This window comes from Cygnus atratus, chromosome 4 (genome assembly GCF_013377495.2).
Source record: "Cygnus atratus isolate AKBS03 ecotype Queensland, Australia chromosome 4, CAtr_DNAZoo_HiC_assembly, whole genome shotgun sequence".
In the NCBI taxonomy this organism is placed as follows: domain Eukaryota; kingdom Metazoa; phylum Chordata; class Aves; order Anseriformes; family Anatidae; genus Cygnus; species Cygnus atratus.
The window spans coordinates 71,574,199-71,591,329 of record NC_066365.1 but is presented as its reverse complement, the minus strand read 5'-3'; the positions used below and the strand labels follow the sequence as shown (position 1 = coordinate 71,591,329).

At 49.1% G+C, this 17,131-nt stretch overlaps 1 protein-coding gene across 4 annotated transcripts in view; it reads left to right on the top strand.

The window, feature by feature from the left end:
* REEP1 (receptor accessory protein 1) overlaps nucleotides 1–17,131 on the top strand; it is a 64,683-nt gene that overhangs the window by 17,296 nt on the left and 30,256 nt on the right. For 2 of the 4 annotated variants that reach the window (XM_035547475.2, XM_035547473.2), the window contains exons 2-5: nucleotides 9,362–9,434; nucleotides 12,420–12,496; nucleotides 14,383–14,503; nucleotides 16,108–16,221. In XM_035547475.2, the coding sequence (XP_035403368.1) occupies nucleotides 9,362–9,434; nucleotides 12,420–12,496; nucleotides 14,383–14,503; nucleotides 16,108–16,221 (385 nt within the window). Of the gene's footprint in view, nucleotides 1–2,846; nucleotides 3,411–4,835; nucleotides 4,996–5,943; nucleotides 6,296–9,361; nucleotides 9,435–12,419; nucleotides 12,497–14,382; nucleotides 14,504–16,107; nucleotides 16,222–17,131 lie in introns of those variants that run through there. The other 2 variants (XM_050710651.1, XM_050710650.1) reach the window with 2 other exon arrangements.

Below are 17,131 nucleotides of genomic sequence, written 5' to 3'. Positions count from 1 at the left end.
CCATCCCTTACATTCTTCAGGAGAAAATGAGGAAATTGAGTAGGTATTTTACCTCCTGACTGCTGTGGGCTGCCAAGTCTAGGAGTAAGATGTGAAACAAGACTAAACAGGGTGCTGCTGCACCCTCATGTTGGCTTGCTCTTTGTTTCCCCCGTGAGCCTTAGTCCACCATCTGCCCATGCATCCCATAATGAGTCTCATATCCCCATAGGCAGAAACTGCCCTACTGTAGGGTGCTGTGGAGAGCCTGTCCCAGTGATTCCCTGGGATGGGAGCCGATGCTGCCCTGGGACAGCCGCAGGGGTGCTGGGGGTTAGCTGGGCTCCCCCACCCGCCCTTGTGCCTCCGTGCTCCTTTGTGTGTGCGGAGCCCATTTTGTTATCCTGAACCCTAACACTGCGATTTCGGGTCATCCACTAAATGGTCATTTTCCTTCTAATTTATTTTAATTAGAGACAAATAATTTTGCTGGTAGTTGAAGCTGAATTCGGAGGTGTCGCCAGGAGCTCTGATTGATTATTCATTAGGGATCCGTGGCTTCGGTACAGAGCCTTGTTTCCTTCTGATTTCCTCTCCATGTTTGGGTTTGACTGGAAGCTGCTCTGTATCAGCTTAGCTCCAGCTGGGGATCTCTCCCTCCTTGTTTATCTCAGCAGTACCATGCATTTCATTAAGAAGCTGTTATTATCCATATAAAATGGAAGGATTAAAAAGGATGAATGAAATGAGAAATGACCCTAGAGGAAGGAACTCTATTAAATCCACACTAGAAATTCTTGTTAAATGCAGACAAGAAAAGACTAGGAGTCTGTCTTTTTCAAGCTGTATGACAGTATTTCATTTTCCTTTCTTTCTTTTACTTTTTATAAATTATGCAGGTCCTAGTAAAAAGGTAGGCGCCCAGCCTTTCCCTGAAATGCTGCTATAGTAGCCAGAAGAAATACCAATCCGTGTCTTTGGGCCATAAAGAAATGTGTTTTGCATAGCCTGTGAACTCCCTGCAATGTCACAGCTGTTAAATATAGCACGTGGCATTCTGATGCCACTACTACTGGCAGGGTTGAGGTGGTCTGAATATTGTGAAATTATCTGTACAATCATCTTGCCTTAGTTTTCCTACAGTCTTGCTTTAAAACTGGAGTTTAGAACTGGGTATCATCCATGTCCTGTATATTTTCAAGCGGGTCTCGCTCCCTCTCTCATTTAAAATCAAGATAAAACACTGATGAAATAGAAATAGTCAGAAACCAATGAACGTGCTTTGCTTCTCACGTCACTGATATTTATAAAGCACTTCGAAATCCTTGTTTGAAATGTGTTATCAAAGTGAGAAGAGGTGTTTTAAAGGGGTTTCTTGCTTTGTTTTCATTTTTTAAACTTAACTAGGAGTTAGATGCCCAGGTCTGGAAGAACAAAGTGCTTAGGACCAAGGTGGGTCCCGTGTGTTTTCTGTGTTGCCGGTCTCTCCAAATGTTTGGTTTTCTAGTTTTTTTGGGTTCATGTTGTGGAATCATCAGAGATGTGAGAATTTAAGGTCAGTTACTGGTGGAAGGGGTTACACTGGATATTGTTCATTGACTGGCATATTTATAGAAATGTCCCGACAACAGTAAGACTTTCTCCTCATGCTGTTTTGCACCAAGCTGACTGTGACCATACCTGATAGGTGTTCCCACACCAAAGTGCTCTTCCGGGCTAATGCAGAGATCTAACCAGGGTTTCACGTCCTCTTCCCACAACTTGTGGAGGTCTGCGTGACCTTGTGCCTCTCAGAGCAGCCTGCTTGATTTGTGTCAGTGGATTGAACCATTGGTAGCCCAGGACTGCTTGTGATTCCATGAGAAATCAACATTTTTCATGGCTTTAGCTGAATATTTGGGGTCTTTTAGTCTCTTTTTTAAATTATATCGGTCAGCTAAAATATTCCTTGCACTTAGTTAAGAGCTTCTGTATTCAGTCTCTGGGAAGCCAGAGCAATGTTACTCTGAGGAGACCACGGTGCAACTAATTTGGATGAGTTATAGTTTGATGTGATGTTTTATTCCTGTTTTCTGTCCCGCGAGTACAACACTGGAAGTCTGAAGCTGTCTTCCAGCGAGGAACAGACAAACGGGAGCTTCTGTGTCTCTCACCATCTCCTCAGCCAGCGGCATTGCTTGAGGTTTGATGGCAAAAGTCTTCCATGCCCTGAGTTTAAGGATACATGGAGCGTACAGTTATGCTCTAAATTAGGATTCCTGTACGTGATTAAGTGTGCTAACAGTTGATTTGCGTAGCATCCGTTCAAATAACTCCAGAAGAATACTTGCAGCACCATCTTTGTGGTTGTATATGAAAATAATTAAGAGCTTCTTTGTTGCTGTGCATTCCGTGTTTTATAACCCTTTTAGCTTAAAAATTAGTTTGGTTAGGTTATGTATCTCTTCCCTTTCCTTTTTGTACCATGAGCCTACCATAAATCTGTAGGCTAACTCACAAAACAGATTTTAAACCATCTGTCATCTCTGGAATTTAATGTCAGTGCTTCTAAAAAAGCCTTTTTCCACATAAACGGCCCCCTCTCCAGAGTCAGAAAAAAAGCCCAGCCCTTCCCCTGTCAAACAGACTGTTTGGTTTTCAAATCGCCATTTGTTTGGCTTGGAAAAGAGGCAGGGGTCTCGGAGCAGGAAATATGGGGACAGTGCCGAGCGGGGAGAACATCACAGCACGTGGATGCTGAGCCCTGCCTTTGGGGAGCTACGAAGATCCCGACCCGGTCCCGTAGCAGAGAACGTTTCTCTTCCAAAAGGCACAGATTTTATTCCCAGCATCCCACGCTAACGAATTGTTTCTTCTCCTCCGAAAAGGTCTGAATGAAGGCTGCGAAGGGCTGGGACAAAGCTCAGCGCTTTCTCCTCTGCTCCCGCTGAGCTGAAGGACCGACAGGGGAGGAGCGGCGACGGGGCGAATGCCTCCGCTGAGGCCCACGAAACACTATCTCTCGCAGGCAGCTGCTCAGCGCCTCGTGGCATGTGCCAACACAGCGTTCCTATCGGCCCGCAGCTTCCCACCGACGGCTGGGGGGCCCCACACCAGCCCCGCACACAGATCCTTTGAAATTTTGCCTCGGTGGCAAACAAATCCCCCTCGCTCCCCAGCAGCCCTTCTCCACCGGGCCGGGCAGCGCAGAGGGGAACAGAGCAGCCTCGCGACCCATCTACCTGCAGTAAATTTGCTTCCTAAAATAGCTGCAGAGCCGTGAGGTATTTCTGTGGCAGTCACGCAGCCTTTTTCTGTCCTGAAGGGCTGTAAAGAGAGCCTGGAGTTGTTAGCTTGTGTGCAAACCGGCGCAGTTCTGCCCGAGTCTGAAGACAGCCCGGAACACTAGCTGGGAAGAGGGAAGTAGCTGCTTGATCTTGGTTGGGTTTAAGGTATGACACCGAAGGGTGTCAGTGTGAATGTCAGCACTGTGCCATACTGCACTGCTGATAGGTTTAGTAGCAGCACTCGTCAGGTGCATTATCTTAACGACCCCAATAATTCATAGGGTCTCCCCATCCGTGTTGCAGTTTAGCATTTCTATCTGCTGCGAGTCGAGCGGGGAAAGGGAAACCGCGTTTGCCGTCCTCAGCCACGTCCCGATGGGGGATCTCGAAGCCAGCGAATGTAAGAGCTGTGTGAAAGCCCCAGGCTGGCCAAGGCCGCTCTGTCTGCCCGGAGCCCTCGCTCACGGCTCTTCAGCTCTTTGTGCCTCCCGTGTGAGGAGTGCCCTGGCTGAGCCGGGGAAAAACGTGGCGTCAACGGGAGAGGAGCGTGCTCTGCTTCGGGAGGATCAAGAGAGCTTAAATTAGAAGCACCAAGGACAGCCCTCGCTCCTGCTATTTCTGCTGTAAGGACAGGCAGGCGTCCCTGTGCCCCGCAGCTTCCCCAAGAGGAGCGGATAGGTTTCACCAGCCCTTTGGTTCCCTCGGCCAGGTTGAAGCGTGCAGTTTGCATCCGCAGACGCCGAAATCGCCTGCCTGGAAACCCGAGTGGGGACAGTGCCAGCTGTCACCCCCAGGGTGAAGGGGACGGTTCCTGGAGGCACCGTGCAGGACACATTCTGCTGCAAAATGACCACGAGGGATCTGCAGGAGCCGTCTCCCGGGGAATACCAGCCTGGAGCCTCCTCCTCTGCAGCTGGTGCTTCCCGGGCCCCAGTCCCTTCGTGGCTCTCAGGCTTTGGCCTGTCAAGTGACCCCTGTCAGCCCCTTCCCTGACCTCGCGCCCTGCTTATTTTCGCATCCGCAGCTGTTGGATTCAAACCGGGAACCCTGGGCGCAGAGGTGGTGCCGTTTATTTTTAATCCGTGGCGCTGTGCGAGCGCTAATTGGGGCTGATAATAAGGGACCCGAACCTACTGGCACCCTTCTCGGCGCTTTCAGCTAGGAATGCTGGCGTGGTGACAGCTCAGCTGCTGCTCCGTGTGCAAGAAGCATGCACCAGGCAGTGAGCATGCTGAGGAAACAGGAAATATTTCAGCAACCTACACGTGTCCATCCCTGCGTTTGAGCAGAAGCTTGTCGGCTTGGCTGCTGGGTGCCGATGATAGGGAAACATGAGTTATTCGGGGGAAAATGAGGGCTGTTCTGTTTAGCACTACGAGGTACCAAACGGTTGGGCAGCCCGACCGGCACGGGGGGCACGGTAACTAGATGAACACAACTTGGGTGGCTTGGGATGTGGCCGGTGCTGTGCGGGTATGTTTGTAAGAGCAGGTTGCCGTTCAGAAAACACGGATGTGCAGGTGTTTCTGGAGGTTTTCTCAGTCCTGGTCAGTGCCTGTGGGAATCGCTGAGTTTTTCCATGTATTTCAGTGGCTGCTGTACCGGTGTAAGTTAGTGTTACACGTACACGGCTGTAGGACCAGGCCCCTGACGAGGAAAGTAGCACCGCCAAGTCATCAGCACTCGAGATGTCGCATGAAGCCCTGCCAGCCCCTCGCGCCAGCCCCGGTGCCGCTCCCCAGGCTGTAAGGTACGCGCTGTTAGGAGCATTGTCACGTCCTGGTTAGCCTGGGAAGGTCAGATGGCTGCACTGGGAGAGCCACAGAAGGAAGAGGAAGGCCGTAATAGCCAGGGTGGAGTGTGGCTGTGCTGGTAAGCGGAGGCAGGAGGAGGTTTGGTGGCGGTGCAGCTGCTCCCCTGCAACATGCCAGAGGCTGCTAAAGAGAAGCCAGCAGTTCAGTTGCTTCAGTATTCCCCTGGTAGTCAGGAAACCCCGTGATACAGGAAGGTTCGTCCTTTCCTGTGTCATTCAGTGGTGAACTTGAATAACGAAAACAAAAAACAATCCCAATCCTATGTCGTGTAACTACATAAACAAATACAGTCGGCTCCACAGATTAACTCGGTGTGATAGAGTTCCTCCCCTCCTTCTTGTCTCAGTTCTCTTGATTTAGTTGAGCGTCCCCTCAAGCTGCATCAAAAGCAGGAGCAGTAGGGGCACCTGCATCTCCTTTTCCACGCTCTTTGGGCATTTTGGTGCTTCCCCCTTCTAACCTCGGTTGTCTTTGCTGTAGGAGAAACAATTTGCAGAGCATTTAGCTGCTTTTATGGATCTTCCCCAGTGCACTTGCACGCACTTTCATCGCCCTTCTCCTTTCCCGTTCTGCTTCTGTTGTGTCCCTTTGGACAAACACCGACCAGAAGGGCACATAGCAGTGCAGGCTGGGGACTGCTGCTGATGTGCCTAATAGGATTGTAAGATTTTCGGCATTAGTCCTTATGCCACTCTTCAGGCAGGCTAACCTTTTACTTAGATTTTTGCCTCCTCTTGCACGGACTCTTCAGTGGTTTCTTTCCAGCTGCTCTTCTGGCCTTTTTCAAGGCAATTGCAGTGGATGTAGACCTCCAGCGTGGAGCCGTGTAAGAATCATCAGGCTGCTGTGGTTGTTTAGTGCGGCAAGTGAGCTCTTCCTGCCTCACTGACGAATGCCACAACTCCCTTGCCCTTTCCTACACCCTGAGGGTGTCTGCTGTCCCCAGCCTGCAGGGACTCATCTCCGTAGCTTTAGATACAGCAGCTGCTGTGCGAAGCTCTGGGGGTCCCTGGCTGGCTGGTCAGGATGCCTGCTTCTGCTTTTGCACAGGGGGGTGAAAGAGCCGGGGCTTCCCAGGTACGCGGCTCGGTCAGAAGAGATCTGAAGGATGGAAACGGGTGGGGAGGAGAGGCTGGCTGTCTTCGTAGCCTGGCTTCCTAAGGAAACGAGGCTTAAGCAGTCTGGTTTTTCCGCTGCTCCCAACTTGGATCCACGGAGCAATTTCAGCCAAACCAGGTGGGTCAGAGAGGTTTCAAACATTAAGTTTCTTCGTTACGCCGAAAAATCAGCTGCTCGTAGCAGTGTCCACCGGGAGGTAAGAGCTGCCGTGCTGACTCCTCAGTAGTTCAGGGAATGTCGGGTAGAACTGGAGCGTTGCAGAAGAAGATTGGAGGCACGAGGAGGACCTGGGGAGCAGCAGGGGTGGAATTTGTGTGGTTTGGGCTGCTGCCCCTCAGATTTGGGCTGCCACAGTAACTTTGTCAGGCAACAGCTTGATTTAGGGGCGATGGGTTGGCACACGACGGAGAAGCAAGGAGCACGGGAGGCCCAGCACATGGGAGGAGACCCAAGGAGGGGCAGAGTAAGAAGCTGGTGGCACTGCAGCCACTAAAGGAGAGGAGGGACAGAGCGGGACCTGCTAAAGGACCAAACCAAGGGTTGGTAGGAGCAACGTTTTTCAGGCACTGGAAGGGGAAGGTGAGAATATTGGTCAGCAAAGCACGCAGGGAGGCTGGAAGGGAGACTTAGACAGGGAATGGCATAGTGGCTCGGGCGGAGGGACAAAGAGTCAGGCTTGTTTGTGTGTGTGCTGTACAGGAGGAGCAATTTGGCAGCGGTTCGAGCGTGGGGATGGAGGAAGGCAGGAATCAAAGATAACTAATTGCGCAGGAAACTTGGATGAGGGGGAAGAGACGAGTATTGTCTTCAGCAGAGAGAGGAACTGGGGGAGGAGATAAAGGACTGATGTGTGTGTATGAGTTAAATCTGCTGTACTCGAGCCTGATCCAAAGCCTGGTGAAGACAGTAACCTCAGGAGATGCTGGAACACGTCCATGTGCAGGTGTTTGTCTCCGTAACCCTGAGCGTGCCTTCCAGAAACGCCCGACCATCTTTCGTTTTCAGTTTACGCGGCGTACACGGAGGTGAAGTGACTCCGGGCCACGTAGTAAGCTGCAGCAGCGACAGGCCGGGATCCAACATTCCCGAAACCAGCTTTCAGTCTGGTAAACCGTAGCAGTTGTGAATGTCCTTATATGCACACAGCACGCTGCAAAGCACATCGGTCAAACTCGCGATCTCCAATTTAGGCAGGGCACATCATCTTATTACCGCTCCTTTGCTTTGCATATGCAAAAGTACTGCAGGGTTTCCTTCCCTTGCAGGAATTTTTTCAAGTGTTTATTGTCTGCAGCTAATTCGGGTCTAGCGATCCCGTAAACTGTTTTGCTTCTTCGGGATCCAGTTACTTTCTGTTTCCAGCATAAACCGAGGAAATGAATATCAATCACTCGGTGATTATTTGCAGGAAATAAAAGCGTGATACAGCAGCCTGGCCGGGCCAAGAAGGAAGGGCAGAAATGTGGTATTTTTTCTAAGCAGAGCCAAAAATATTATTTATGTCTTTGTCCATTTTTCTGGAATATTGTGGATTTTTTTTTCTTTCGGAGCACTAATTCCTCGGGTTAGCTCCTGCTGCCATTGAACTCGGAGGGAATATTTGTTATTAGCTTCAGTGAGAACAGCATCGCGCCATTGTCCGTGTGTTCCTCCTCGCCTTAACCGGTGTTTGTTAAGATATTTCAAGGGTGAACAATGCAGTTGGTTTCCCAAAATCTTTCTGAGCATTCGTATCTAATCCTTACAGATAGCACGGCCCCTGTGGGTGCGAAACAGGTTCGGAGCTGACTGTTTCCAGCAAACCTTTCTGAAGCCAGTGTGAAGCCTTTGTGAAATGCTGATTCCCCTCACTTGGTAGCTGCTTTTCTGAAGTCTGCTTTGTGCTTAGGTTTTGCTAAGCTGTGCTACAGCAGGCCTGATGAATAGCAGGCGGATTGTCTTCGGTCGCTGCTCTGGAAATCAAGACGTGTGCTGGCTCACTCCAGGCTTTCACAAATACCTTCTTGAGCTGTGGGAAGTACAACGGCACGCCGTATCCCGGAGTATTAATTTTTAATGTCTTACGCACAGTAATGGGCTCAGCTGTAATTACGGGTCCCACGGCACACAAACACTCCTGGCAGAATGGAAAAGACAACTGCGGCTCCGCGCGGCTCCACAATTAGGGGCTGAAGCATTGATCGTTTCCATTCCCAAGAGCGACAGAACCAGCCGTATGGATTTAAAGCGAGAGCTCCGGTGGAAAGGGGGGGATTTGCAAGCCAATAAACGTTCCCCTGCGGTCTGTTAAATTCAGACTTTGCAGCATCATCCTGCTGCAATGAATAAAACCTGGGCAGGGCAAAGTGGTTCTGACAAGCCTATGCCTGCGTCGAGAATAATCGAAGTGAATACGCAGCCAGGCAGTGATGCAGAGAGGAGTTAGGACAGAAGTTTCTCAATGTTTTTTTTTTCTCTGCGGTGCTATTTTTAACTTAAGGATCCTTGTTTCTTTCTTACATGAAATCTGGAAGCTGACAGCCCCGCTTTCAGACTTGGAACTGGAAGGAAACTGAAAGGAGAGGAGATCTGGGGGTTTTAGGGATGGTCCCACTGGCATATCTTGGTGGGCAAATTCCTCCTTCTGTGATGAGCTGAAATGGACTTTACACAACAGTGCAGGGTTATTCTCTTTAGCAGGTTAAATGTAGGATAAGGCCCCAGCAACCAAACCCTCTGGCCAGTGCCACTTGGATGCTACTTTATTCTCTACCAGCTTTTCGGAGTTCTGAATAGAGGTTTTGAAGGGATTTTAGCTAAACAAATCTCGTTTTGTCCTGCCTCTGAAAGCAATATTCCTGCATTCCTGGTGTCACACTGGATTATTTCAAAACCAGATTTTTCATTTCGTTTTTAAAGCGTGGTGGTGGTCCTTTTTTTTTGGGTGTAACTCATAAAGTACAGCTCTAGAAGCCATTCCAAAAGGAAAGACAACCTGAATTCCTCAATTCCTGTCAATGGCAACATGTTCTCTGAATGCAATGATGCAAAATGAGTCCCATCCTGTACTTAGTGCACTCAAGCGTAAAGTGGATCCTAACATTTTTCACTAATGCAAGAAATACATTTAACAAATCAAAAAAATAATATTTGTCTGCGAGGAAGTCAACTTAATTATTTTTTCCTTCTCTTTTTTTTTTCCAGGCTTATATTTGGCACTCTTTACCCAGCGTATTACTCTTACAAAGCCGTGAAATCGAAGGACATCAAAGAATATGTGAGTAATGAGATCTGTGGCTGTGCTGCAGGGTTCGTTTTCTAAGATTGCTCCTGACCACGTTGTAAAGGTGTCACCTGTACTCTGGGAAAGCTCGCAAGGGGCTGTCTGTCCTGAAGGCGGACTGCCCGATTGCTAGGCAGAGGCTCAAGTAAAATGACGTGGGTTCCTGCCTCTGGCTCCTCTGCCGGATTGGTGTGCCCTTTGACAAACGCATCTCTGGTGGTGCGAGCTATATGCAGCAGACATAAAAGGTGTTTGGCACCCAGAGCTTGGCGTGTTTTCCTTTGTTTCTGAGGAGCAGTATAAATCAAAGCCTTTTCAAAAAGCCTCGGAGCTTTAGCTGCTCATTCAAAACAAGGATCAGACGGGGCAGCTTGAAGTGCCTACGACTGAATCTGCAGACAGAAACATCCTTCCTTGTGGAGTGACCTATTTACAGACACGTCTGGCAGCTGGCTGTGCTGTCTTGTCCTTTTCGTAAAAAAATCTTCCTGGGCTCCCAGTTTCTCAAAGCAGAATTTAGGGAAAGTGAAACTGGGGAGAATCAGAACCACTTGGGCGCTGTTGGAGTCCTACAGGATTTGCACAACCTAGCCCCGTTAAGTTCGCTGAACCCAGCTCAGCTTCCTGATCCTGACTTTTCAATCCTCTCAGCATCCCAGGGATAACAAGGCCATTTTCTCCTTGGGAAACAGCCGAGATGGCTATCCCATTAAGTCCTTAGTGCGAGCTCAAACTGGGGCTCACCGTGGCTGCTTAGATTTTTCCTTTTTATTGTTCATCAGATAACAATTTTTGATATTTTGAGGATCAGAAGTGTTCCAGAACACATCAGATACTGAAGGCAAAATGTCCCCGCAGCCCTCGTGCAGCTGTGCTTCTCCAGGTTTGTGCACCCCTGGCGTGGAAGTGCTGAGATCCCCAGTGTCTGCCACCGATACGCAACACCTCCATAAGTCCGTCCTGGAAAATTTTTAGTTTGAGGGTCCAATTCCTGTTAGAAATTCAGTTGCAAAAGAGGAACTCGCATATGAAGTCATGACCCAAATGTGGGAAAAACTGGTCTAAGACCTGGTCTACACTTAAAATCGTTTTTTGATTGGCACACCAGTTGGAGGTAGGTTAATTAGCAGTCTGCTTAAAAAGAAAAAAAGCTGTTTACACTGACACAGTACAAACCCCCATGTACTAGTCAAAACTTCTATCACTGTGGTTTATTTTTATTCTGCTTAGTAACAGTCGTTTTGATAGATGTTGTTTTAGGCCGATCTAGGCCCATCCACACCAGATCTCGGGCAGTGTTTAAAAGCTTTGCTGGCATTAACGTGGAGCTGACAGAACTGTGCTGGCAGCGAGGCTTTGAGGGAGTCACAGTTATGTAAAAAGTCTGGCAGAAGCTGCCCTGGGAAGACAACTCTCCCATGCGTTTGGCACTGCCACTCTACTGCCGTAACACTAAATATAAATATATAAATATAAATGCAGGGGGAGCAGGCATACAGCTGGGTGACCGGTGCTCGGGGAATAATTTCAGTACTTGTAGCCAGATGGAGAGACACTACAGGCACTGTCCCCACTATCAGGGGAGGGGACGGAGCAAGCCGTTTCAGATTTATTGCCATCTCAAGTGTCCTTCCCCAGGGCAGCACCTGGTTTAGGTGTCCCTCTTGCACTGCCTTCTTTCCAGCCTTCTCTCATTCTGTTGCAGTTATCCCAGCAGTTGGTGTTGGTGGTGGTGGTTTTTTTTTTTTTTTTTTTTTTTTAAATTAAAACAGAAAATTCCATAGGAATACACATTTTTAGATATAACCTACTAGACAACAATTTCAGTTAATTTAACAACTTTTGTCTTACCATCGTTTTTTCTTTGGAGATGCAGATTCTTAAAGCTTTCTGAACCATAGGTTGTACAATTTTTGATTGGAAAAAATATGTTGAGGGAGGGCGAAAAGTTTCTCTCTCATCCCTTGGATGAGAGAGAATACTTGGAAATTACTCCTCACATCCCCTCTGTGGGATGCGCTGCAGGAGAGGAGCACCACGTTGCTTGATAAGAACGAGTGGAAGTGCTGATGGCATGAGGCAGGTAATGTTTCTTTCCAGCCCTAGCAGAACCAGTACTGCAGACATCAGGATGGCTTAGCCGTGCCTTTAAATTTCATTTACCGACCAGTGACCACGATCCCCAGGTTCTTGAATTTCTCAAGACACTGCAGCTTCCCTGACCAAGTCTCCAGAGACTCTTTCCACGTCTGTCACTGTCAAGGGAGTCAAGTGCAGTCACCCTAGGTGAACACAGTGACAGCACAGCGTGTGCTTTTGCCACCAGCGTGAGGCAAAACGCTCTCACCTAAGCCCTGAGCAGGGGATTTAAGCTGAAGCACTTGCTCGTGTCCCTGCAATGTCCCTGCTAAGGGTACGTACGTGGGCAGGCACCCCTGCTCAGCTGCTGCATGCTAATTCAGTGAGCTGTGCTACCGTGACTGTGCTCCTGAGCCCTGGATCGGGGGCTGGGCAGTCACCTCTCTGCCTCCTCCTGGATACTTTCCCCTGCCTGTAGATATTATGTAAGTAAGTACAATTTGTCTTAATTGCAGTTTAGTCCACACCCTAGTACTAAGCTTTGTTGTTAAGATGAGCCAAGTGAGGTTAAGATGAGCCAAGTGAGGTTTTTAATACCCTGTGACAGGGCTGTGGTCCTTTCCTGGCCACTGGAGCTTCCTCTGTAGGGACTCTTCAGTGTGTCAAGCTGTCCTCCTTGTCATGAGACCAGTCCCAAAGGCCAGATTCTTCCTTCCCAAGGGTTTGCGTGGAAATCTGATGTGTGTTATGAGGTGGGGGGAGCCCTGGCTTCTTCAAGTCCTTAGGGATTGTTAAATATAAAGCTTTTTTTTCTGTGCAGGTTGGTCTCTGCACTTGTGCCTGTATAAGATGCTTAGAGGGTCTTGGCTGTTACTGAAAGCTGCCCCTTTCTTTTGCCAGGTCAAATGGATGATGTACTGGATCATATTTGCGCTCTTCACAACAGCAGAGACGTTCACGGATATCTTTCTTTGCTGGTGAGTACCATATGGGAAGGAGTCTTTGAAATGCGATGGAAAGAAAATGGAAATGTTTGTAAGGGAAGAAGGGAACCCGAAGAGCGCGCTGTCTCCTGAACATGGGATTAGCACCTTCAGGTGCACGGAGGTGTTTTGTCTAGAAAAGCCATGTTTGCTTTCTCAGTGCTGTCATGAAATGGAAGAAAAAGGGTAGAACCCCTCGGTAATACCTCCTTAGTAAGAAATCATTATGGGAGTCTCTGTCCCCTGGCTTTAGGAAATAGGTCTCTGTCAGATGCACATCTGATGGCTGAATTGGATGCTTGCGGAGATCATCACATAAAAACCAGTAGCTTAAGCTACAGGCGCACTTCTGGGCTTATGTAGATGTGTCCTACTGTAACTACACTGACTGGCATCAGGCAGAAACAGCCCTGCAGCACAGGACTTTGCTTCTATGTTGCTGCACGGGTTGTTGCTCTTCAGATGTCTTGCCAGGCCCTTTCCTGGGCAGGCTGGGTTTACAGTTCGATGGAGTGACAGTCCTTACTGCCGAGGGCTCGCTAGTGCCAGTGGAGGGATGCTGGTGACCTCCGTCAGGGTGAGAGCACGTGAATGCCCAATTATCAGATTCAGTTCCTTAAATTTGGATGCTCAGGTTTGGAAATGTCGGTCGCTTCATTGCACAAAGCCTCTTCTAAGCTAGGGGAAACCAGTGAGCTCCGTAGACTTGAGGCTGAAGATTTAACGGTGGTGCATGGCCCCCACCTAGAGCAGTTCCAGCACAGCACCGCGTGCCTCCAGTGAGTCCTCCCCTCCAGAGAGTCGGGGGGACTTGGCAGCATGTCAGATCCCTTGAAAAGGAGCTAAGACATTTTCTCTTTATCTGATCTGCACGCAGATCTGCCTGCCCCGTGCTCATCTGGAGTCTTTTTTTTTTATTTGGAGGATGTATGGTATGGGTCTCTCTGAAGGAATCACAGGGGTCTTGCCCAGCCTGTGAAATCAAGTATGCCACAGAGGTCCCCACGGAGGTGGAGGACCAATTTGCCAGGTCCATGCTCACGGCAGAGCATCACAGAGGCCCATTGGGTCAGGCGTGGCTGCTGTATGGCCCGGCTGGCTCAGTCGTGGTTTAACACACGGCCAGCTCTTTGCTTGCTCCCCACCTCAGTGGGAAGGGGGAGAGAATCGGAAAAGGTAAAAGTGCAAGAACTCGTGGGTTGAGATAAGGGCAGTTTAATAGGAAAGAGAGAAGAAAGAGTGAAAAAAAACCCCAAGTGATGCACATTGCGATTGCTCACCACTAGCCCAGCCAGTCCCCAAGCGACTCCCCCCAGCTTTATTGTTGGGCGTGACGTTGTATGGTATGGGATGGTCCTTTGGTCAGTTTGGGTCAGCAGAAAAGAGAAGCAGAAAATTCCTTGACCCAGTGTAAGCACTGCTCAGCAACAACTAAAACACCTCTGTGTTGTCAATGCTATTTTCATCCTAAATACAAAACACAGGGCCGTACCAGCTACTATGAAGAAAATTAACTCCATCCCAGCCAAAGCCAGGACAAAGCAGAAAGGCAGAGAGATGAAAGGTGCATAAATATATCAATGAAATACCGATCTGTTGGTTTGCTCTGTGCTTCCTCTGGCAATGCTATGGAGGCAGCATCTGTGCTCTCTGCAGAGGCTCTTCCAGACCATTAACTAATGGCTCTGATACCTGAGTAAAGTTAGGACTAGCTGAGATGTGTGCGAAGGTGACAGGATGTCTTTTGGTCTTTGGATTCTTTGGTGAGCAGAAGCTGCCCAGAACTAGACTGGCCAGTCCCACTAGACTGTGCCGAGCATCTCTAATCAAGAGCAGTGGTTGAACTGGGAGCGGACGTTAACAGCTCTTTTTTCTTCTAGGTTTCCATTCTACTATGAACTCAAAATAGCTTTTGTAGCTTGGCTGCTGTCTCCATACACAAAAGGCTCCAGCCTCCTGTACAGGAAATTTGTTCACCCAACACTGTCTTCAAAAGAAAAGGTGAGCCCAGGTGCCCAAATCCTGCTTGGGTGGAAACAATCTGCAGTGTGTTTGCTCCATCTTCATATCACTCCTTCTCACTGAAGGACTGGGAGCTGCTGATTCTCTCCCTCTGTCATTTGATCATCTCTTTTTGGTCGGTGTTTTTGTCCTTTGTGGTGGTTGTTTTTTTTAAATACTGGCGTCTGTTCAGCTCGCTCACACATATTAGTTCATCTTCATGCACTTGAGAAGCCGGGAGGGAGGGGAATGAAAACGCCTCCTGAGCTGCTTTGCACGTACTAGCTGAATATAGCTGGAGAGCTGTGTTGTGGCTGGACATAATGATTTAAAGAAGCAGGGTCTGGCAGCCAGGGCTCCTTTATTTTCTTCCCAGCTCTGTGCGGCAATGAGACAAATAGTCCAGCCTGCCAGAAAGGGGCTTAGCAAGCACTTGCCTGGCTGGGAGAGTTGCAGCTTGTTGAAGTAAGGCACGTAGCATGTTGAGGTCCTGGTTTGAGAAATGGCCTGCTGAAATTCGCAATGTTAATTTCAGAGGAGACATTACAGCTTGAATCATTTGCCTGCCTAGGAGACTCCTGTGGCTGTGAACGGGACATTGTCAGGCAGATCCGTTTGGCTCACGTGAATCTGTGGGCTGAGAATAGCTATCAGTCACACATCAACGTACAAACTACCAAGAAGTGAATAACCCTTTCCCACATTGCCAGCTACGGCGGTGAAAGATCTCTGTTTAAGCCATAAGCAGTACATGAACAGTTGTATCTCAGTCCTGTCCAAGAACAGTGGGGATCAGTCCCCTTTTTGCTTCCTGGGAACTTCTGCTTAGGCATCTCACAAACAGCGCTCGTGCATTTTGGGTTACCAGCTCTTATCTACTAGAAATAGGGAAGGGAGCACTAATAAGCCAAGAGCTTCTCACAGTCTGCAGATCCTGCTAACCCAGCACGTCTAGTAGCTAAGCACTGAAACTCATTGTCATCCATCATCATTCAGACCCCTGCGTACTGGGGTGGGGAGCACGAGGGCAGGGACTTTCCCTGCATGTTGAGCAGCACTGAAATCCAGAACCTCTGAACCAACCATTTCCATGGGCATGTTGGAGCCGGGCACTGCAGTGATGTGCAAAGAGATCTCGGATACTTCTGAGAGCATCAGTCCTGGACTCAGGGCAGTAGAGCTGCAGCTGCCCAGCATCGTACCGTGACTCCTTTTTAACTGTGGGGCAATCCAATTTGCCTTCAGAGTCTATAGATTGCCGATAGCTCCTGCTGTACCCTGGCCCATTCTGCCCAGGTGGATGTGTCTGTCCTGTCTCCAGGACCTCTGCACGGTGGTTGCATTGTGCAAATATATCCCAGCTTTGGGTCCTGATCTTCCATTCACAGAATAAGGCTGAAATGGAAGCTTCTACTCCCCTGCAAACCCTTCCTCTTTGCAAATGCTGGCTCTGAACTCTCCAGCCAAGGTGGGGGATATGGAGCACGTCTACCTCCATGACAGATGACCTGGCCCTGCCGAGAATCTGAGGCTGGGACCACTCTGATTTTGTCCCTCGTGTGCTTTTTTTGTTCGTTTCTTTATTTTGTTGTCTGCTGTGACAGGAGATCGATGACTGCCTCGTCCAGGCAAAAGACCGGAGCTACGATGCCCTTGTGCACTTTGGGAAGCGGGGCCTGAACGTCGCGGCCACGGCAGCTGTCATGGCAGCTTCCAAGGTAAGGGCGTGGGTCGGGGTGGAGGCGTTAGCATCTCACCCGCATCCACTGCCAACGGCAGCCACAGTGTGGAGGGGGAGATGCAGCGGCGGTGGGGATCCTATTGCTGGTTTTGGTCACGCCTCCCGGTCTCCCATCACCAGCCGCACAGGCGCCTCTTGGGCTAAAGATACTTGAGTAAGTGTGGTAATGCAGGATTAAGGCTAGGGGCTGCCTCAGGCCTCTGCTGAATTTTTATATGCTCCACGCCATTTAGTACCCAGGTGACAGTGATAGCAATGCTGTTCATCACAGCTCTTCGTTTTCACTGCCAAAATAGGAGCATGGAAGATGCTGACTCTAGGTGGACACAGCACTCTGTGTGGGGAATAGTTTTTTGGTCAGTACCTTGCTGGGGAAGGGAAAGGCCACCTGCCCTGCAGTTTGTCAGTTGTTACGCTGAATTGTTGAGAAATCTGGAGCATCTACTGGGCTCTAATTCAGGTTCCGACAGGCTGCAGGGTTTACACATGGCATACCTGGTGTATAATTCTCTGGAGACGTGCTTAGGTTATGTAGGAGTGAATGGGACGTGGCATTAGGTGTTTTTGGAAGAGTGGCTTCATCCGAAGAGGCGTATCCTGTGCTCTGTTCCCGGCTTCGAGCCAGAACCAGAAAGCAGCTTTTATCTCTTTCTTTGCATAAAAGCTGCGAGGACTCAATAACTGCGTTTGGTGGTTCTGCCCTCTGGCCATGGATTACCATGGCTGAGCGTGGACGTGCAGCTATAGCAACTGTGCTTTGAGGTTTTGGGGGCAAAACTTGTGTAAAAGATAGAGTTCCTGTGCAGTCAAATACAATGCCTCTTGCAAAAGGACGGTAGAAACATGCGGGCAAGATGGATGTTGATATTAGGAAAAACTCATGAATG